This window comes from Odocoileus virginianus, chromosome 9 (genome assembly GCF_023699985.2).
Source record: "Odocoileus virginianus isolate 20LAN1187 ecotype Illinois chromosome 9, Ovbor_1.2, whole genome shotgun sequence".
NCBI lineage: Eukaryota > Metazoa > Chordata > Mammalia > Artiodactyla > Cervidae > Odocoileus > Odocoileus virginianus.
The window spans coordinates 56,829,436-56,851,736 of NC_069682.1; the positions used below are offsets into that span (position 1 = coordinate 56,829,436).

The 22,301-nt window shown below is 52.3% G+C and overlaps 1 protein-coding gene and 1 long non-coding RNA gene across 7 annotated transcripts in view; both read left to right on the forward strand.

Moving 5' to 3' along the window:
- HM13 (histocompatibility minor 13) overlaps window positions 1-11,657 on the forward strand; it is a 38,189-nt gene extending 26,532 nt beyond the window's left edge. For 2 of the 6 annotated variants that reach the window (XR_011489592.1, XR_002318310.2), the window contains exons 9-13: window positions 1,716-1,752; window positions 3,975-4,077; window positions 8,167-8,252; window positions 10,170-10,372; window positions 11,218-11,307. Coding sequence is in view for 4 of the 6 variants with exons in the window: in XM_070472499.1 (XP_070328600.1) it covers window positions 1,716-1,752; window positions 3,975-4,077; window positions 8,167-8,252; window positions 10,170-10,316; window positions 11,218-11,317 (473 nt within the window). In the remaining 2 variants the exon portion in view is untranslated. Of the gene's footprint in view, window positions 1-1,715; window positions 1,753-3,974; window positions 4,078-8,166; window positions 8,253-10,169; window positions 10,373-11,217 lie in introns of all 6 variants that reach the window. The other 4 variants (XM_070472499.1, XM_020915816.2, XM_070472500.1 and 1 more) reach the window with 2 other exon arrangements.
- Window positions 11,658-17,993: 6,336 nt separating this feature from the next.
- On the forward strand, window positions 17,994-22,068 carry LOC139036743 (uncharacterized). Its single transcript, XR_011489593.1, has 2 exons — window positions 17,994-19,013; window positions 20,971-22,068. It is a non-coding gene; the product is annotated as an uncharacterized lncRNA (long non-coding RNA).
- The last annotated feature ends 233 nt before the right edge of the window (window positions 22,069-22,301 follow it).

The window sequence follows — 22,301 nt, forward strand, 5'->3', positions numbered from 1 at the left end:
CATCATTTGTCAAGCACCTGTTGTTTGCCAAGCAGTATGCTCAGTGTTTTTTTATGTATTATCTTTGCTACCTTTAGCAGCCTGATGAGGTAGAGAGTGTTTCCATTTTGCTGGTGAGGAAGCAGGTTAAGAGAGACTTGCCTAGGGTCGTGGTCTTGAATCCAGGTGTTCCCATAGCGCATGGTGCTGGGAGGCAGGGACGAAGCTCCATCAGGGATGAAGAAATGGATTTGGTTCGCCCTGCAGAGCAGGGTCTGTCCCAGACACCCGCAGACTTCCCCAAGTGTCCTTGTTGAGTGCTTCTGGGCTCCAGGCCTGCACAGGACATCTCTGCGTATCCACAAATCCCTGTATGTATCGGAAGTCTTCCAGCAGTCACAGTTGGTCTGAGTTATTGCATCCTCACAGAGCCTCAGGGATAATCTTGAAGGAAGAATAGGTTGTGGGGTGTTATTTTAAGGTCAAGTGCAGTATTATGAGTAGAAGCTCTTGGGAGCTCTGGCCTGCAGATTAGTTAAAGAGTAGTTGCAGAATTCAGCTGCCAGGGGCCACTGAATTGCTAGTTTTGTTTCCAGAAAGGCAGCATTTGTCTGTTCTCACCACCCACCAGCTCCCAACTGTAGAGTCTTCGCTGGGGACTGAATCATTTTCTTCTTTGAAAGGAATCACATGTTGCCAGTCAGTGCTTCTAATCAGCACAGAATGTTTGGTTCCTAAGAGCTTGCTCTCAACCAAATGAGGTTCAGCCCTGCTGTGTCCAAGTCCAAAGACAAGTCAAGGACAGAACAGGGATGGCCGTGTGTGTGCAACATACAGAGGCTGGACTGGGTGGCTGTGTCTCAGGGACTCAGGTTTCTGGGGGTGAATGGGCCAGATTTCAGAGTGCAAATAGGAGTGCAGTGGGTGGACAGAGTTCACCGTCCCCACCTGACCTCCTGCAGAGCCTCCTGGTGTCTGCTTCTGCGCTCTCCCACCAACCAAACGACTGCCACAGGGGTCTTTTTCAAAATATTTTATGTTATTCTCCCACTTAGAACACTTCCAGGAGTGTCCCCTTACTCCTAGAATAAAGACCCAACTCCTCTCACCCCCACGGGGCCCTGCATGGCAGATCCAGCCCCCAGCATCTCCTGCTCTGGGCTGCAGCCTGCCCTGCCACGCCTCCTGAGCCCTGTTTCCTCAAGACCTTTGCACATGCTCTTCCCTCTCCCTGGCAAGTGTCACTTCCTCAAAAAAGCCCTCTTTCCTCCCCACCCACCACCCCCAGCCTGGGTCTCATCCCATGATAGACCTTCCCATGACACCGGAGCACCCTTTCACAGTTACAGTCTCACACTGGTCTTTGTTAATATTTGATCAGCATGCCCTGCCCCCAGGTTTTGCTTCCCACTGTATTGCCTACAGCACCTAGTGTTTAGGCATCCTGTAAGTGTTAGGTTGGGCCCAGGGTGGTACAGCAAATGGTGCTGTGAGGTGCTAGTCAGTGTGGTCCCAGGCCAAAGCGGTCTACCTGGGACAGTTCAGCCACTTAGTCCCTCTTCCAGTGAGTGTCCCCCATCGTTCCAGGTGGACTGAAGGTAGAGAAACGATTTCTGCCAGCAGTTGGCAGTCTCAGCCACACCTTGTCCCCTAATGATTGCTCTGTGGCTGTGGACCCAGTTGTCAGTTGTATGCTTCTTCCCTACCTCCATCTAACCCTGGTTTTCTCCCCGCAGGAATCTTCATTGCCTTGCTGCTGCGGTTCGACATTAGGTAAGCCACTTAGGAACCCTAGTCCTCAGGTTTCACAAGTGAGGCCCTCCCCTCACAGGCAGGAGGTTTTCTGGGGTTCCTCAGTTTGGAGGAGCCCAAAGAGGGTAACTCAGGTCCCAGACCCTCCACCCAACAGCAGCCAGAACAATTCTGATTTTATCTGCGTTGTACATTCTGAGGTTCTAAGTGCCCAGAGCCTGGAGAGGGTGGGGAAGGTGTGACTCATAGGCTGAGATGGAATCCCAGAAGGTGCTAGTGGCACCCAGAGTGCTTTTTCTGAGTGGTCTTGGCAAGGAAACTGACCTTCCCAGGCAAGGTTTCTCATCCTGAAGTTAGTGGTCGCTCCTGCCTGGGGCTGACGGGGACAGTGTGGAGAGAGTGCTGAGACAGGCTGGCCTCGGTGGCTCCCAGGACATCCAGCAGCAGGTGCAGTCCTCATTGCCACCAACTTTTATCAGCCACGGGTCAAGTCACCATATCCCAGCTTCTCTCGCTGCTCCCCATCCTCTCCTTCCTCAAACATTCTTCAGTCCCTTGTAGAAAGTGAGCAGAAGGGAGAGGGAAGGGGGCCAAGCTGAGCCACCACTTGAAACTCAGAAAAGGTCACACCTTTTCAGGTGGGTGAATGCACCTGGGCAAAGCTGGGCCTGCCACCAGTAGGTGGCGCTCAGTCTTCCTAGGGGAGGGCTTTCTGCAGGTATATGCTTAATTTTGAGCTGGTTTATGGACTATTTCTTAATCTCCTTATGTCCAGTAGTTGCAAAAAAAGTAATAATGTTGAAACTGGTAGTGAGAAACCCATTGCCAGCATCATGGAAATCCAGGCTGCAGGCAGAACTGAACTTTTCCCCTGCTCACGTCGCTCTGCGTTGTTTGGGTAGGGCCACTGTGGAGCCTTTGGAAGAGACCTCGCTTGTCTCTAAGTAGAAACACATCTGTGCTGGCTGCTCTACTGCTCGGTTTTCAGAGGTCATACAAAGAGAAACCTGTAGGAGCCTCCAGGCCATTTGCTAGAGAACCAGGTTCAGCTGGCAGCACCCTCCGAGGAAGAATCCTTGTCCTGCAGGTCCTTGGGAGCTTGTTCCAGAATCTGTGCACCGTTCCCTCTTGCACTCTGGGCTGCACAGCAGGACTGTTCTCAGTGGACTGCGGCTCCCAGCTCAGAAGCCGCCAGGGCAAAGGGGAGGGAGTCAGTCCTCTTTCATTCCACAGATGTTGCTGGACACACACAAAGGTCCTGAGCTGGCATTGTGAGCAGGCATCAAGTGATGGCAATGCCAGGATGCTTGTGGGTCAGCTCTTCTGAAGCTGATCTTCAGTGAATTACCCAGGAAGCCACTGGCATTTTATCCTTGTAATCAGCAGCTTCTTAGTATCCCTGATGGGTTACTGAACTATTAGTTCCACTGCACTTAAAAGTAAGAACTTAGCTTTACAGTTTCTGATCTGTGTTCCTCAAAACATGAGCCCCAAACCAGCAAGGACCTACTCTTTAGCACAAGAAACTGTACTTAATACTTGGTAATCACCTATAAGGGAAGAGAATCTGAAGAATATATGTATATCTGAATCACAGTGTTATACACCTGAAACTAACATGATATTATAAATCAACTACATATTTTTAAAAAGCCAAAAATAAAGTTATATAAAACACACACACACACAAATACCAAAATGCAGATCCCCATACCTGTTAGATCAGACTCCCTGGGAACTAGGCCTAGCACTCTGTTCGGTTTTTCGGGGTTTTTGTTTTTGTTTTTTTGACCACACTGCTCAGTTTGTGGGATCTCAGTTCCCTGACCAGGGGTTGAACCCAGGCCATGGCGTTGAAAGCCTGGAATCCTAACCACTAGGCCGCCAGGGAACTCCCACACAGTTCTATATTTTTTAACATGCCGTCGGGTGATTTTTATGCTGACCTGAGCTTCATAGCCACTGTTCTCAGTTATAACATTTGATATTCAGCAACCACTGGGGAGATGGCGCTTGGCATTCCCATTTTGCCGATGATTAAACTGAGGCTGAGGGAAGGAAAGTGGCTGGTCCAAAGACGCTTAGCTGGGGCAGAGTGCACACCCATCTCCACACCCCCCAGCCCATAACCTCAGCCGCACACAGCTTCCAGGGTCTCCCCAGATCCTCTCCTAAGAGGGCATGTGGCTCTGCTGTGCTTGTGTCTCACCTTCCTCCTCTTTCTCCGCATGCCGTTGCTGAAGCTTGAAGAAGAACACCCACACCTACTTCTACACCAGCTTTGCGGCCTACATCTTCGGCCTGGGCCTTACCATCTTCATCATGCACATCTTCAAGCACGCCCAGGTGAGCACGAACCCTCTGTGTACAGGGAGTGCTTTCACTGCAGGTGACCGGGACTCCCATGTCACATGTGCAGGTGATCCAGTGGTGCAGAGCAGGCGTGTCCATCATTCTCTTGAACTTTCACCCATAGTTATCGCAAGATGACAGCCCGGCTTCAGGTAGCACATGCATGCTAGTGGTGAGAAGGGGGAGGGCGAAGGATGCCAGCCGAGCCTGTGACCATCAAGGAAGGCAAAACCATTCTCAGAGCCCTCTCAGCAGATTTTTGCCCACATCTCCTGGGCCACATCAGTGTTGCGTGGCCCCAGCTGTGGCTTCTCAGCCTCAGTAGTGGTGGCAGACAGAACGGAATCGGGTGGGTGTTTGTTGCGGTCTCAGCCCATTGCCTGCTCCCCAGACAAGCGATAGGATGTTAGGATCTCCCTCCCATCACTCCCCAAGCCAGCCAGGCTCTGCCTTCTCCTAGATGGGTGCTGAACTGCCAGCTGGACCAGGCTGGGAGCTGTCAGTGTGGCCTGGAGAGGAGGAGTCGGGGAGGGGAAAGCCGGCAGACAGGGTTGCTCTCTGCTAGAAATCGGAGCACTTCCTTTGTGCCAGGCTCTGCTTGGTGCTTCGTGAGGGTTCTGTGAACAGATGAGGAGCTGCAGTTCAGGTACTCCATGGAAAGTGTGATGGAGCCAGGGTTCAAGCCTGTGTCATATGAAGACCAAGCCCAGGTTATGAACCCCCAGTCATGGGAAAGGCTGTGCGGAGTGGAGTCTTAAGAGAGCCCTGGTGGGAATCCAGGCTCTACTGTCTGAAGTTACACTTAGGATTCCTCATTGATTCATGAAAACAGAAAATGAGGATAAATAATTGTAGCCACCTTGGGGTTGTTTGAGGGTGAAATGAGTAAGTGAAGTGCTCAGCGCCACGTCTGACCCAATTGGTATTGCTGAGCTCCCTCCATCCTCCCCCCTTCCTCCTCCCTTTCTCCCTTCCCTGGGCACCGGCCACAAAGAAGCCACCTTTGAATTAATCACAAAAGCTGCTGACCCAGTTAGTCTGTTAGTTTGCCAGACACTGCGCTAAACCCTTTCACTCATTAACTCATTGAGTCCTTAGAGACACTGTGAAATTGATAGTAATACTATACGGAGAGTTCACGGTACCCATCAGTAGAGAAACCAAGAACCAGTGAGGAAGCCCCTTTCATTCACATCTGCTCCAGATGACCTCAGGAGCTGTGCAAGCTGAGAGGGACATGCACTTGGCAAGGAAGGCGCAGAGTACTTGGGCTGCCTGTTGGGAGGTGGCTTCTCCAGCTGTCAGCCCCAGCAGATTCCAAGCCCAGAGCTATCCCCTAGGTGGCCGCCAGGTGGCAGGCTTGCCTTCTGCCTTAGACTCAGAGAAGGCGCCGCTGGGAGCTCTCACACAGGCTGGCGGCAGAGGTGGGAGAGGTGATCCCCGACATGAGAGAAAAGGAGCCGTCCCTGCGTGACAGCAAGTCAGGCTGGGCCCTGGCTGGAGCCCTAGACTCCTGACCACAAGCCGACCCTACTGCCTAGGAGCAGCCCGGCTCTTCTCCCTGATCATCCACATGGGTATCTCCCTGGAAATCTTCTTTGAGGTGGGATCTGGACACAAGGGGAACCTGTTCTTTGAGCTCCTCCTCCCTCACCAAGACGTAAGCAGTCCCTCTGCCAGCAATTCCCTATCAAGGGGGTCACCTCTGCCTATATGTTTTTTAACCTCTATCAAAAATGTACTCCAAGCCAGGACTAGCAACCTCCAAGAAAGGTCATTAATATGATCAGGTGCCCTCACTGTACAGGTGGATAGGAGCCCAGATAGGAAAATGGCCTATCTGTGGTCACAGGGTAAAGCTGAGGCCCGATGGAGACCCAGGAGTCCTGATCCCCAGCTCACTGCCCCAAGCTGTACATCCCATCCTCTCCTTAACACTGATTTTCTTTGGAGAGGGTCCCTGGTGCCTGAGAGGAAAGAAAAGAATAGGTTTGTATCCCTCTGATTCTAAGCAAACACTTCTTCCCAAAGGAGCACCTCAATTGCCGTTGGCTCTTAAGTGAGGTAGACCTTGGTGGGGCCAAATATCTACCCACCTTCCTCCCAGGAAGCCCTCTATTTTGCCCAGCCTGGCCTTGATGAAGAAAAGACACCGGACTTAGTGACAGAGGAATCCGTGTCTGTATCCTGACCAACTGTGTGATTTAGGGCAGATCCTTTTTCCTCCTCTGATCCTCAATTTCGTCATCTCTTAAGTGTTCTACTTTTCAGAAATTAAATTTTAGTAAGTTTGTATTTGTTTTATTTCATTAATTTTTGCTTTGCCTCCATTCTTTTCCTCCTCCTTTGGGCTTCCTGATTTGAAAACTTACATTGTTTATTTCTAGTCTTTCTCATAAATGCACTCAGAGTTATAAACTTTTCCCTGAGTACTGTTTTGGCTGCCCCTCTTGAGTCTTGATGCAGGCTTTTGTCGTGATTTCTGTCATTCCTGGCCCAAAGCCGATCTCATAGCAAAGACTTGATGCAGGGGAAGAAGCTCATCTGCCCGAGTTTAAATCCCAACTCAGCCACTTACACACCCTGTGTGACTGCAGGCAGATCATTTTCCTCTGTCTGAACCTCAGTAGCATCATCTATAAAACTCAGATCGAAATGCTCAGGGTGTAATTAGGTTCAAGGATAATCTGTTTGAAGTGGGTAGTTCACAGCCCATCCATGGCATGAGTCCGAAAATGGCCTGATGGTCAGCCTCCGGGGACTGTGGAGCCCTGTCCTCTAGGCACGGGTTGGCCTGGATTTAGGAACAAGGCTTGGCTTTAGGAACGATGTCTCCTTCACCCTCACCTGAGTCATCTCCAGGACACCCTCTAAATTTTGTGAGGGAGCCATTGGCTTAGTATTTACCAGGCCCTCTTCTGAGTACTAGGAATGCAGCAGTGAAGAAAACAGCTGTGGAGCCTGCCCTCGTGGAGTTAACAGCCTAACAGGAGGGAATCTCTAGCCTGTAATGGCCCAGGGATGTTTCATTCCAAGTTGCTGGAGAATGCCGTGAAGAATTGCAGGGGGCCTGAGAGTGTGCAGCAAGAGGCCTGACTCAATGCAAGCAAAGGCTTCCCCACAGAAGTGACTACTGAGCTGAAGTCTGAAGGAGAAGGAAAGTAGGCACAGATGGGAGGAGCATCCTAGAAACGGCACGTGCCGAGATCCTGTGGCTGCAGGTGACGAAGAGGACCGAAACAAGACCAACGTGGCCAGAGCAGGGCAGGGCGGGTGAGGTTGGAGAAAGAAGCAGGGGTCACATCTCCTGAGGACGTCAGGCCACTGGGAACAGTAGGGGCCATGGAGGGCCGAGCAGTAGCGTGAGGACCAGCTTTCAGACACCGTGAGCAGAAAAATGGCTTTGGGGTACCCGAGTTCAACCCCCAGTTTACCACTTAGGCTCTCCAAGGCCTGAGCTGCCCCCTCCCCACTCCCAAAGCGTGAGCCTTCTGCTTCCACACAAGGAGGAGGGTCAAGGGGGTATGGAGATGGACTGAAGTACTCTCCAGAGCCTGTGTTCAATGCAAACAGTAGGTGCTCCGGGAACAGGGCCGGCTGGTGTAATTGTCCTGTCCTCAAACCCAGCTTCACCAGGAGTCTCCTCACAGGCTCTGGGCCCTGACCAGCTGGGTGACCTTGATCCCAGGCCACAGCAGGTGCTCCATCCATAGCAGCTATGTCATCATCATTGTCATTATAACAGCATCTCCTGGAGCATTGTTAAAAGTGCAGACGTCCAGCCCCAGACCTAGGCAGTCAGGGTCTCTGGGAGTAGGACCAGCTCACCAGGAACCTGGTGTCCTGGGCAGTTGGGATGCTGCCAGCCAGACTCCAGGGTGCCCTGAAAGCCCTGCGTAATTGAGTTTCTTTGGGCTTCTTGCTTCTTCTCCCAGGGAAGTCAGGAGCCCCAGTGTAGGCCCAGGCACTGACTTGCTTCGTGAACCTGTCCCTGAGTCACACCCAGCAGAGTTGGGGTGATGGGCCCGGCCCTGAGCGGGTGCCCTGCCCATCATTGCCTCACCAGCCTTTGTTCTCTCACAGCCTGCCCTCCTGTACCTGGTCCCTGCGTGTATCGGCTTTCCTGTCCTGGTGGCACTGGCCAAGGGAGAAGTGACTGAAATGTTCAGGTAAGAGGGGGCGGGGAGCAGAGGTCTGCCTAACACTGCAGGCTGCTGGCGGAGCCTGTGGGTACATGCCTCTGGGGGACCACTGTTCACTCCACCAGCCTTGCCCTTTGCATCAGCACATGGGTGCCAGGCCCATGGGCACCAGCAGAACCCTTCTGTGGGCCAGAAGCCAGGGGTGGGAACGGCCTTGGGGCTTTCGAGGCAGCCCCCACACCAGATGCCAGCTGAGTCACGGAAAGGGACTGGCTGGTGTAGCCTCCCCACCCCAGGCTGCCCCGCTGTCGGGAGCCCTGGGTTCCCATCCCGACCCTGCTGCCATATGACTTCAGGCAGGTCTTTCCCTGCCCCCAGCCTCAGTGTCCACATGTGAGTGATACAGGGGACTCGAGTGTGATGGAAATGCTTGATGAGAAGTCAAGCATCAGCCTATGTCCAGTTGCCGCTGTGGCTGTAACCCAGAGCCAGCTGCTTTCTCTCTGTCTTAGTCACACACATGCCCCTTCCCTGTGGCCCTCCGCACACCTGCCACACCCGTGATCAGCCCCACCCTGACCCCCAGGCCTGCGTGACTCCGACAGGTGTCTCCACCCCAGCAGCACCAGCCCCGCCCGCCAGGGGCCCAGAAATAGCTGCCAGCTGCAGCTGAAGCTGCCCACTCGGGGGCCTTCCACCAGCTCCACCTGCCTGGCCTCCAGGTTGTCCCTCGAGTGCCTGCCAGAGCTTTCTGTGCACCTGGCTGCCTGTGGGGGAGCCTGTGACTCACCCCTCCCCCGTACCTGCCCCTGCCCTCCCTGCCCTGCCTCAGAGCCCCAGGCTCCCAGCCTTCCTGCCCAGGGCTCCTGACCTGGCAAAGCCCTGTGGACTCAGGCAAGGCTGGGGGTGAAGCAGGTGGCAGGTCTGGGGGCAGGAGTGGGCCCTGAGCCCTGAGCTTGGTCCCTACCCTCACCCTCCGCACTCAGCCGGTCTCAGCCCCTGGCGCCCACTTGGGGTGCCCTTCCCAGCCAGAACTGGGTGCCCGCCGTCACCCACTTGGTGCTTGGTTTCTATAAAAGTTTGCCCACGTGGGTACCCCACTTTTCTGCCCCCCACCCCCCAGGAGGTTTTTATATTGAGGTAAAGAAGCAAATAGTCTCTCTTCTCTTCTGCCCATCTCTCTCCCTAATCCTCCATCTTACCTTTGGTTTTACTTTTAGCTTTAGTGGCACTATCCCTTTTTTATTCATTTACTTCTTTTTAAATGATAACACATTGACATAGTTCAAAATTCCATAGCATGAGCAGGACAACCAACCCCCTCATACCCCAGCCACCCACGAAGCCAACTCTGTCCCTGGACATTCAGAGATATCTCTGCACCTGAAAGCATGTATGTGTATACACATTCTCATGCAGGTGGTGGCATTCTTGGAGCATTCTGCATCCTGATTTTTCACACCAGGGTGTGTCTGAGAGATCTTTCCACAGCAGCAGAACATCTGCGTGTGTGCTCAGTCTCTCAGCCGTGTCTTTGCGACCCCATGGACTGTAGCCCGCCAGGCTTCTCTGACCATGGGATTCTCCAGGCAAGACTACTGGAGTAGGTTGCCATTCCCTTCTCCAGGGATCTTCCCACCCCAGAGATGGAACTTATGTCACTTATGTCTCCTGCATTGGCAGGCAGGTTCTTTACCACTAGCGCCACCTGGGACACATATGTATACATCTAGGGCATCCTTGTTCTTTTGCAGTATCTCCCTGTATAGGTGCATCTTTTCTTTTTTATCCTCCAAGTAACACTGACTTCTTTCCACAGAGTTCGAAAGTGCAGAGATAGATAGAAGTAAGACCCACTTCTGCTCCCTGGAAAAGAAATCTCTGTCCTCGTTAGTCTTTTCCTCTCCATCTCTTTTTTTCTGTCTCTGTCTGTCTCTCACACAGCTACGAGTCCTCAGCGGAAATCCTGCCTCACACCCCGAGGCTCACCCACTTCCCCACAGTCTCGGGCTCCCCAGCCAGCCTGGCGGACTCCATGCAGCAGAAGCTAGCTGGCCCTCGCCGCCGGCGCCCGCAGAATCCCAGCGCCATGTAATACCCACCGGGTGCCCACCTGCCCACTTCCCCCCACTGCCCCGGGGCCCAAGGTAGGGCAGACCCCCCTGCTCCAGTGTACGGGGCAGGGAGCATTGCCGGGGCAGGCAGCAAGAGGCAGCTCCACCACCACCAGGCAGTCACAGCGCCCAGCCGAGGGGTGGGGGAGCAGGGCCCCAGGACCCCAGCGGCCTCACTGGTACTGTGGGACTCACCTGAGATTGGGAGTCAGCAGCCCTGGTCACACAGCAGTGGACACTGTTATCGCTCTCTGTATATATATAACCTGGGGCAAGTGTATAACCTTCACTTTCCCCTTTCGGAACCTCTCTTTGTTCATATAGAAGTGGGCACATGCCTGCCTCACGGGGTTGATGTGGTAAGGAAATGTGAGCATTGTCCTTGGCATGAACTCACTTGCTCAGTAAGTGGAGCCCAAAGGAAGAGCTAAGCCAGGGCGCCTGCCTGCAAGAGTGGCACCTTGCCACTTGTCAGTAGAGCAGCCCCCTGCCCGCCCGCCCACGCCCCTGGGGCTAAGCTTTTTGACTCCTGTCATGTGCCCTGGGAGGCAGCCCTTCGTCCTGTAGCCTCATCCTGGCTGCCCCTATTTTTCCCCACTCTTTCCCCAATGGAAGGTCCAGGAAGCTTAAAATGGGTCTGCACAAGCCCAACCTCTCCTCCACTTGCCACTGCCCTTGGCACCACCAGGCACAGAGAAAGTGGAACCCAGCAGCCAGTCAGGAGGGCGCACGGCAGGGCCGGGCCAAGTCCTGGAACGTGCTGGGCCAAGGATATGTGTGCCCAGGGTTTTCCTGCAATGGTGGGAGGTGGGCACAAAGATTCTGCCCTTCCCTCCTCTAAATGTGTCGTCCTTGTTATGTCTTGTTTTTCTGGTCAGTTATGAGGAGTCAAATCCTAAGGATCCAGCAGCAGTGACAGAAACCAGAGAGGGAACAGAGGCGACCACATCGAAGGGGCTGGAGAAGAAGGAGAAGTGATGGAGCTGGTGCCTGACCCTGCAAGGGCTGGACACCCGGGCGGGCTGGCCACACACTGGCCCGCACAGCGCGGGTCTGCCGCTGGGGCAGGCAGCTCCCAGAGAGGGGCAGGGGCAGCAGGCTCCCTCCAGTGGGGGCTCCAGGGCCTGGTTCCCTCTCCCCCTTCTCTGGCCTTCCTCTGCTCCTCCCCGTCTCCTGCCTGCAAAGGAAGCCCCCAACTGTCCCCACCCCCCCAACCCCTGGGTGCCAGGTGGGAAAAGTGGGTCTGATTTTTAGACTTTTGTATTGTGGACTGACTTTGCCTCAAATTAAAAACTCATCCCGTTGCCTGGGCAGGCCACTGTGCTTCGAGAAAGTTCTCACCCAATACCTTAGAGTGGGTTTCCTGCTTCTCACCCTCCCACCCAGAGACTTTCATGTAAGCCCCTTCCTGGGGCTGTGGACTGTCGCAGCCTGCAGTGAGGCCCTGACCTTCTAGCCTCTCCATCGTGGCTGCCCACCCGGCGGGTGGCCAAGGTGCCAGCTTAGCACCCCCAGATGCCCTCTGACCAGCAGAGGGGGCCCTTGAGCCCTGTCTGCAGCCATCCAGTTCTCCTGCCACGCTCCTCCCAGTACTTGGGGACAGTGAGGGTGTCGGACAGGTACTGGCTGCTTCACCTTCTGGAGGAAAGGTCTGCGGAGAAGAGGCTGTGGTACCAAAAGGCTAGCCTGACTCAGCAAGAGGGCCATTATCTGTGAAGCCAGGGAAGCAGCAGGGCCACCTGGGCCCCAGGAAAGAGTGGATTTTATTCCCACACTGGCAGAAGCCATCCTCTGTGATTTCAGTGTTCACAGGGCTTCAGCTGGGGAGCACTGGGACTCTAGGTCACCCTGGACACGGAGGACCCACCACTCCCCTTCTGCCTGTTCCTGGGGTTCTTCCCAAAACGACTGCTGCAAAGCCAGAAGGATCCTGATTCTCGGCGCCATCCCGAGCGCCCCTGGAGAGGCTGAGGAGGGGGATTCTGGGAGGCCATCCAGGCACAAGAACCGGAGATCCCAGAGCCAGGGTTTCTCCACAGTTTGCCAAAGACAACAGCCCTGGCCTGAAGGAGAACCCCCAGTGGACCAGGCAAGGGGTGGGCACAGCCTTCATTTACCTGCCTAGTATGGGGTCACTGGGTGGAGAAACTAAGGTCAGGGAGGGTGGCCACTGGCCTGAGGCTCAGACTTTCAACAGCCCAGAGATCTCTGCCTAAGCTTCCAGGTTTAAAGGCTGAAAATGACAGTGCTTCCAGTTTGGAGCTTAAGAACAAGTGGGAGCAGATAATGGGAGTTGCTGCATGTACCAAGCACCTCAATACAGGATTTACTTAATTCTCATACTCTCCATCTGTAATATTAGCCCCATGTACAAGTGAGAGAAATGAGGCAGCTTACCTACCCCTAGACAGGGATTTGACCTTGAGCAATCTGAATCAAATTCCAGAGTTCCTGAGGACTTTGCGCCTCCTCTGCTGCAGACCCCTGGGCCTGAGTCACTATCAACTTCTCTGGACTTTCTGGAAAGGAAGGAGGGAAATCTCAAAAGCTTCCCCCAGCCAAGAGGGTCCGTTTCAGGGGCTTCTCGGATCTCTGCCGCCTCCAGAGGGGAGGCCGTGTGGTCCTGGAACAAGGCCTCTCTGAGGGCGGCAGATGGGGCAGGCAGCCCAGGCACACAGCACGGTTGGTTCTGCGGTCCATAGCCTACAAAGCCCTCATTGAGTCACCGCCGGCCCCCGGCAGAGGCTGAGGTGGCAGTGGCGCCGGGCGCCTGCCACCTAATGACCATCCCGGCCCCGCCAGATGCTCCACAGACCTCGGCAGCGGCCATCCAGGGCCCGCCCGGCCAGCCGGCACCGCAGAGGCCACTCTAATTCCAATTAACCAGCTTCAGCTGAGCAAACAGCGGGCAGTGGTGGCCCAGCCCGGGCGGTAGGCCCGGCCCGCAGAGCCTCCGAGTCTAGACTCCAGATGTGAACCGCCACAGCCAGAGTCCCATGGAAAAATGGCACCAGGCCGGGCACGGATCGGGTCTGCACGCTGGAGAGGCGGGGGTGGGTGGCTGGGCAGGGCCCTGGGTGGGCCTACTGCCAGCCTTACCCCGCGGGTGGGAGTGGATTCTTGGGAAACAGCTCCAAAACCCCCAAGTTCGCCCCTGATTTGTTAGGTGTCCCTCAGTGGCCTCCCTCTCTCCTGACTACAGTTGAGTAGGAGGGGGCTACTGTAGGGGAAGAGGGAGGCCAGCCCTGCGGAGAGCTCCAGGACACTATTTCATCTGTATTTAACATGTCTAGCATTATGATAACCTATTTTAGAAATATTCATGTAATGGTTATAACACCCCTGTGAGGGAGGTGTCATCATTTTTACAGATAAGGAAATGGAAATAGACAATAAGGGCCCCAGAGGGATTTGAACCTAGGATGCCTGGTTTGGGGGATGTTCACCGCAGGTGCTGCTAACATAAATCAGGATGCTCAATTCCAGGTTCCCTGTCTTGGAGTGGCAATGGAGAAGAGGGCCAGCATCGACAGCAGGGCTGGCTGCCCACTCTGTCGTGTTTGCTCAGCTGTCAAATGAGTAAGCTACAATTTGGAAGGGTGGCTCCAATTCGAGGGGTGGCTCCAGTTTGGGGGGAGAGGGCAAAGCCTTGACATGCCCTTTTGGGGCTTCAGCACCTGGTATGAGTTGGGCACAGGTCAAGCCGCTGGGCACGGCAGGGAACACGGGTCAAGCGCATGCTCCCCAGCTGACGTTGTGATCCCCAGCTGACGTTGTGATCAGGCAGACAGACTTTAAATGGCTGAACGAATGGATAATGTCAAGTCAATGATCATGTCACGATCCTCAGGCAGGAGAGGTGCCTCCCGCTCCCACAAGCCTGTCTGGGGTCGGACCCTGAGTGGCAAGGCAGGATCCTGGGCGATCCGGTCAGAGTTCAGCCGTTCTCGCACAAATGGGAAAACCGAGTGCTCTCTACACCAGTCCCACCCACGCCAAAAAAGGGCCAGACTTGCCCGAGGTCTCCTAAGGAGTGGAGACCAGAGGCGGGGCCTGCTGCTCCCTGCCCAGCCCGCTCTCCCACCGCTAGTGTTCCCTCCCCGTTCCAGGCCAGGTCGTGGGAGGCGGAGGTTGGGAAGGAGGCAGCATCCTGCCCGGGTGCGTCAGGAAGGGCCGAGCGGGAAGGAAGGCACCACCCCCACCCCCGCCGCGGCCACACCTGGGCTCTCCAGGCGGGCACGGGGGCCCAGGCCGGCGCCTGGCTCCAGCGAGTCTGGGCCGCCTCCCCGCGCCTCCCCGTGGGGGCCGCCAGATGGGCCGGCCGGCCGCCCGCCCAGCTACGCGGGCAGGAAACAGCCGCCAGGGCTGCCAGGAAGGCAGGCGCGAGCGGCGGGGCGGGGCCCGAGGTGGCCCCGCCCCCCGAGGGGAGGTGCTGGGAAGGCCGAGACCTTGTGAGCCTGGGAATCCCGGCTCTGCCGCCTGCCGGGTTTCCTTAGGCAAGTCTGTTTCCCTTTCTGTGCCCCAGCTTCCCCAGTAGTAAAATAAGTCTGCTTATCCCAGCTCTTTTCTTACCACTGTATGACCTCAGGTCTGTTTCTTTCGCGTCTGTTCCTTGGTTTTCTTACTTAGAAAAAGGGGGCAACAGCGACAGGCCATCTCCACTGAGATATAAACTCTGGGAAGGCTAAGCCTCTGCCCTCCTCCCCTAGGAGGTAACCTAGCCCAGTGACCTAAAAGAGTGGCACTCAGTATTCGTTGAATGACTCGCTGAATGTCCCAGCTCTGGGACAATCCTAGGGCACATAGAAAGCACTTCATAAATGGACACACATTGTCTCGGATCTTTGCTTATCAACCATGAGGCTCTGGTCTCTGAGCCTCAGTCTGCCCACAGGTGACTGTGAGGATTTAAGTGAAATAATCCATGGAAAGCACACAGCAGATCTTCAATAGATGATATTTATGGAAGAGTCTTTAAGATGTGTAAAAAGAGGTACTAATTTGAGGAAATTTGAGGGCAAGAAAGATATTAAGGTCTGGGTAGCTTGTAATCTTCTGTATGCTTTGTATTTTCCAAATCTTGAGTTTTTCAAAACTAAATATAACTGAAAGTAAAACTAAATCCATCCCCAGCAAAAAAAAAAAAAAAAGAAGAAATATCAGCTATTATCTCCATCTGGCAAAGTGAAAGTCACCCAGTTGTGTCCAACTCTTTGCGACTCCATGGACTGTCTCCCACCAGTCTCCTCAGGTGACAGTCCATGGAGTCTTGCAGGCAAGAGTACCAGAGTGGGTTGCCATTTCCTTTCCCAAGGGAGCTTCCCGACCCAGGGATCGAACCTGGGTCTCCCGCATTGCAGGCAGATGCTTTACCATCTGAGCCACAGGGAAGCCCCTCTCTAGCAAAGGAAGGAGGAAAGGAAGCTCATTTAGCTTTCTTTGCTGTTTCCAGGAGAGGATCCCAATCCAAGGAGAAGATTCCAGTCTGAGGAGAGGGAAGAGGCCGGCAGAATGGGAAAGACTGAAGCATAAGGAAAGGTGAGCAGATCCCACAAGGCCAGGCCACGGAGCGTAGGCCTTATCCTGGAGGCAGTGGGAGCCAAGGAAGGATTCTGAGCAGGGGGGTGACATAGTCCTTTCTAAACATTAGATTGGGGAAGACCTGGAGGCCAGGGGTGGGGCTCCAGGACAGTAATGATAATGCTATGAGTGAAAAAAGGGCAAGGGCCATGGGGGCAGATGAATAAGAAAGATTTAAGAACTCAAAGCAGTTCAGAAGGTGGACGGTCATACAGATATTCCTCAGCAGCATGGCAGGACCATGAACCCACGTGTCCCAACACTTCTTACCAACTTCCTCTTGGAAGTTGTTCAGCCCATACTATTCCCAACCTTACAAATGCCCTAAGACCCCTAAAGGAGCCCTGAGTCTAGGCCAATGCCGGGAAGAAGCCTAAATTCCCAGCAGCTCTGAGCTGAAAGGAGCCAAGGGATGAGCACGCTGGGGTAGAAAACTGAAATAGCGTTTCCTCCTCCCCAGTGATCAGAAGCAAAGGACCTGCGATCTTGTTTGCAAGCACAGTGCTTGTCCCTGATACCCCATGGGCGTGCAGTCTCCTCACGCAATGTATGGACTTCAGTGCTCGAGGGACACGTAAGAGCATGGGCAAATCTATATGTAGGTGAACCTGTACATGAACCAGCCTAGGGAACTTGTGCATACCCATCCTTGCAGGCAGCCAGGTGGTGTCCAATCTGTTCTGGGAAATGTTAACAGAAACCTTCCTGGAAGAAGAAGAACAGCAGCTGCCATTATTGAGCACTTCTTGTGTGCCAAGCACCATCCCAAGTGTTCACACCCTCCATGTGCTGAGTCTCCATCGTAGGGATGAGGAAATAAAGGCACAGAGAAGGAAGCTCCCCACATAGCAATCAAGAGCCCTGAAGTCGGGGCTTCCCTGGTAGTCCAGTGGCTAAGACTCCAAGCTCCCAATGCAGGGGGCCTGGGTTCAATCCCTGATCAGGGAACTAGATCCCATATGCTGCAACTCAGAGATTGCATCCTGCAACTAAAGAGTCCACATTCTGCAACTAAGACCCAACACAAATAAAAAAAAAAAAAAAGACACCTGAGGACACCACTCCCTTGTCATTTTTCATGTCATTCAATATTCATTTATAAAAACCTTTTATTTGGCTTCCCTGGTGGCTCTGTGATAAAGAATCCACCTGCCGATGCAGGAGACATTACCTAATTTAGGAAGATCCCACATGCTGTGGAGCAACTAAGCCCATGTGCCACAACTACTGAAGCCCGCACGCCCCAGAGCCTGTGCTCGGCAATAAGGAAGCCATTGCAATGAGAAGCCTGCATACCGAAACTGGAGAAGAGCCTCCACTCGCCACAACTAGAGAAAAGCCAGAGTGCAGCAATGAAGATCCAGAATGACAAAAAATAAATGAAACAAATAGATCAGTTCAGTTCAGTCATTCAGTCGTATCCAACTCTGCGACCCCATGACTGCAGCAAGCCGGGCTTCTCTGTCCATCACCAACTCCCAGAGTTTACTCAAACTCATGTCCATCAAGTTGGTGATGCCATCCAACCATCTCATCCTCTGTCATCCCCTTCTCCCACCTTCAATCTTTCCCAGCATCAGGGTCTTTTCTAATGAGTCCGTTCTTTGCATCAGGTGGCCAAAGTATTGGAGTTTCAGCTTCAGCATCAGTCCTTCCAATGAATATTCAGGACTGATTTCCTTTAGGATGGACTGGTTGGATCTCCTTGCAGTCCAAGGGACTCTCAAGAGTCTTCTCCAATGCCACAGTTCAAAAGCATCAATTTAATTTAAAAACTTTTATTATCCAGAGGTTACATCCATGCTTTGTAGAAAATTAACATATATATGTTTAAAAATGGGAAAATAAAACAGCATTTTCCTGCCACCCAGAGATTACTGTTAACAGCTAAATTTCAGACTTTTTTGTAGTATGTATTTTTCAACACAGATCATATCTACAGTGCCATCTATTTTGATACGTATTGTGTTACTGTAGTTAACAACCTTCCTCTTCTTATTTTGGTCAGGTGTAATACCTGTAATACCCAGACAGCCTCCAACCTCTTTGTCATTTTAAGGCAGACCAGGTGAGACAAACAGGCCATCTGCATGTGAAGGCAGATCCTTGTGAGGCGGATGAGCCCCTCCGGGGTCTGTAATGGGCCCTTCCTCCCCACGGCACCCTGCCCTCTACAAAGCGGTGGGTGGCAGGGCCTGGCCCCTTGCCCTCCTGGGATGAAGCGTTGGGGGAGGGTGATGGCAGAGGGGACACAGAGAAGGCTGAGCCCCTGGGTGCAGAATTCAGGGCCTCTCCACATGTCTGTGCCCTGAAAGTAGGCACCTGTCTTGCTGCTAAGACCTGAGTTGCCTCCCGCAACACCCTGCGGGCCCTGGAGTGGGGAGGGGAGAGGAGGTAGAGACATATGTGTCAAAGGTGGTAGGTGGTCAGGGGGAAGTAGAAAAAACCTGGGCTCAAGGCTGCAGGCTAGCTGCCGTGGTGCAGAGTCCAGGGGAGGTGCAGGGCCCCTTCCTGCCTTAGAGGTTCTCTGTGCAACTACACGTGTGAGAAAGAGAAAGAGTGTGTTTTCTTGTGGAATCTGTATGAGTTTGGGGTTTGTATAAGTGTGTGAGTAAGCGTGAGGGCACGGAACCCTTACGTGAAGCAGGGCTGCAGATGTACTTCTACATGGCGGTGGTGAAGTCGTGCCCACACATCTGGATGTATCTTGCCCACTTTCAAGAGTGTGTGTTTGTGAGAACACTTATGAGCCAGCGCCTGCCCTGGTGTGTGTGTGAGAGAGAAAGAACGCGATTCCATGCAACTGTGGCAGCGTTTGCGTGGGAAAGGGCTTGGGGAAAGGCTCTGCTGTTTCAAGCTGGTGAACCTGTGCTGCTCCACGTGCTCTCTGCCCGTGTACGTGAGTCCGCCTGTGCTCCAGGTTTCCTGCTATGGTCTGTGCACCCCTCTGCCTGGGTCCCTCCGAAGCCTACCGACCTTCTATCCAAACGCTGGCCAGTCCTTTCTGCTCCAGTCAAGTTGACAACGCCTTGGGGAACATATGTATACCTATGGCTGACCCATACTGATGCGTGGCAGACACCAACACAATATTGTAATTATCCTTCAATTTAAAATGTTAAAAAAAAAATGACAACACCTTGATTTTTAAGTCTAAAACCTGCTTCTCCCAATTTGCTCAGCAACTATTAATATTTGCTAATCACCCTGGATTCCCCCAGGACATATTTTCCATGAATGAAAGAGCTGTTCAGGGACCAGCGCTGGGAAATGCCCCCGTGGAGATGCTGACCCGTGCGCACTCTGTGAAAGGCTCCAACTCTAAGTGTTGAGACCCAAATATGCAGCACAATCAGTGGGAAAGTTGCAACTGGGTGGGGGGGGAGGGTTTTTTTCTTCCTTAAAAACAACATTTTGTGTTCAATCTGTGTCTCTTTTAAGCCTCACAGGATGGAGATGTCCTAAAATAAGAAATTAAACAAGAGGGGAAATCCCATTATCTGTTTTCTTAATGGGTCCCTCAGGATTCCATAAGGACTCCCTTCCCAGTCACTGTGTGGTCCAGGCCTGAGAACACCCAGCTCCCCCCACCCACCCCCCGCAGCCCACGCCCACCCACCACCCAGCCAGGGAGGCAGTTTCCCAGGATTCACATGGTAATGAAGGCATCCATCTTCTCCCAGACACACACTGGGCCCTCCAACCCTCCCAGGCCCCTGCACAATGGTCCCCAGTGCAGAGGCCCCACCACCTGTTGGATTTTCCCAGGGAAGTGTGGGAGAGAGTGGAGGGGAAGCGCCTCTTGCTCCCAGCCCCCAGTCCACTGGCCCCCTGGACCTGGGAGTCAGACAGTGAAAGAACTCAAGTCCTCATCACCCCCTTAGCTGACTGCATCCTCAGTTACCTCATCTGCAACATGGAGGTGGTGGGACTCAAGTCACGGTGTGACTGGAAGGATTCCATTGGGAATGGTGTGAAGTGAAATGCAGACAAGTTGGGAGCGGGGTCAATGATAAATGCTCAGTGATCACTACCTCTTTACATGGGACCAGGCGGGATGAAGCATATTGCACTACTGTCGCAGTGCATCGCAATCACGCGGGTAGCACAGCTAAGATCCACTTATAGAAGAGGACACCCAGGCCCAGGAAGATGGGCTTCGTGCCAGGAGCACCACACTTCCCAAAGCCACAGAGCCATGTTTCAAGTTTGCCTCACCCCGAGCCTAAAATCCTAACCACTACTTTAGATCATCACCATCATCATTACCATCACAATTATTGACTTAGATAGTGATCCTGGCAAAGGCCACATGAATGTCCCTAGGGAAACTAGGAAGGGTGGGAGACCTAAATATTATTCATCTGTGTCTCCCCAGGACTTGGCCAGAGCCTGGCACAGGGTAGGTGATTAATAGCTGAGGCCTGCGTGAGTGACATAACTGAGAAACAAAACGCACAGCTTTATATTCTGGGTCATGGAGTCGGTTTCATTATCTTTTACTTTCTCTTGAGCATCTACTACAAAATGCTCATGAATAAATTATTTCCTCAAATAAATGCATAATTCCACCTTGAGGTAATAGAGGCTGGGGCAAGGAGGAGGAGGGCATTCAGAGCAAGTAACAGAAAATCAAAATCACTGCCTCTGTAAGCAGAATCCTAGAAATCCCTGGACCACAGCATCTCCTTCCCACCCCCTAGTTACTGCTCCCTGGTGCAGAAACTGCCTCTCCTGTACCCTGCCCAGATCCCATCCCCACTTCCTTAAACATTCAGAAGGAATGTCTCTATGTATTTACAGGTAGAAAGACAGAATTAAGGATGACTTTATTTTGCTTAAGTTGAACTGTATGTCCAACTTCTCTATAATGAATATGTATTATTTAGGTTGGTGCAAACAAAATTGCAGTTTATGCATTATTGAAATTTTCCATTTGATATTGGAATACATTTTCAATAAACATGGTTATGTTATACATCATCTTAATACACATTTCTCACTTTGCTTTTTGCTAATAACTTATTACTGTTTGTTTTTATTTATTTCAGACTATGGAAATGATGTTAGACAAAAAGCAAATTAGAACAATTTTCTTATTTGAGTACAAAATGGGTCGTAAAGCAGCAGAGACAATTGGCAACACCAACAACACATCTGGCCCAGGAATGCACAGTGCAATGATGATTCAAGAAGTCTTGCAAAGGAGATGAGAGGCTTGAAGATGAGGAGTGCAGTGACTGGCCATCAGAAGGTGACAACAAGCAATTGAGAGCACTCATCGAAGCTGATCGTCTTACAACTACACCAAAAGTTGCCAACGAACTTAGTGTCAGCCATCCTACGGTTGTTCGGCATTTAAAGTAAATTGGAAAAGTGAAAGACTTGGTAAGTGGGTGCCGCATGAGCTGACTGCAAATCAAAAAAAAATCATCATTTTGAAGTGTCATCTTCTCTTATTCTATGCAACAACAACAAACCATTTCTCAGTTGGGATTGTGACCTGCGATGAAAAGTGAACTGTATACAACAACCAGCAATGATCAGCTCAGTGGTTGGACAGAGAAGCTCCAAAGCACTTCCCAAAGCCAAACTTGCACCAAAAAAAGGTCATGGTCACTGTTTGCTGCTGCTGGTCTGATCCACTGCAGCTTTCTGAATGCCGGTGAAACCATTATATCTGAGAAGTATGCTCAGCAAATCAATGAAATCACCAAAAACTGCAGCCAGTATCGGTCAACAGAAAGGGCCCAGTTCTCCACGACAACACCTGACCAAAGGTCGCACAACCAAAAGTTGAAGGAATTGGGCTATGAAGTTTTGCCTCATCCACTATATTCACCTGACCTCGGCCAACCAACTACTACTTTTCAAGCCTCTTGACAACTTTTTGCAGGAAATACACTTCCACAACCAGCAGGATGCAGAAAATGCTTTCCAAGAGTTCGTTGAATTCTGAAGTGTAGATTTTTATGCTACAGGAATAAGCAAACTTATTTCTAGTTGGCAAAAATGTGTTGATTGTAAATGTTCCTGTTTTGATTAACAAAGACATGTTTGAGCCTAGTTATAATGATTTAAAATTCGTTGTCCATAACTGCAATTACTTTTGCACCACCTAAATATAATTTTTGTTGTTCAGTCCCTAAGTTGTGTCCAACTCTTTGTGACCTCACGGACTGCAGTATGCCAGGCTCTCCCATCCTCCACTCTCCCACAGTTTGCTCACATTCAAGTCAGTGATGCTATCTAACCATCTCATCCTCTGCCAACCCCTTCTCCTTTTGCCTTCAGTGTTTACCAGCATCCAATGAGTTGACTCTTCACATCAGGTGGCGAAAGTATTGAAGCTTCAGCTTCAGCATCAGTCCTTCCAATGAAC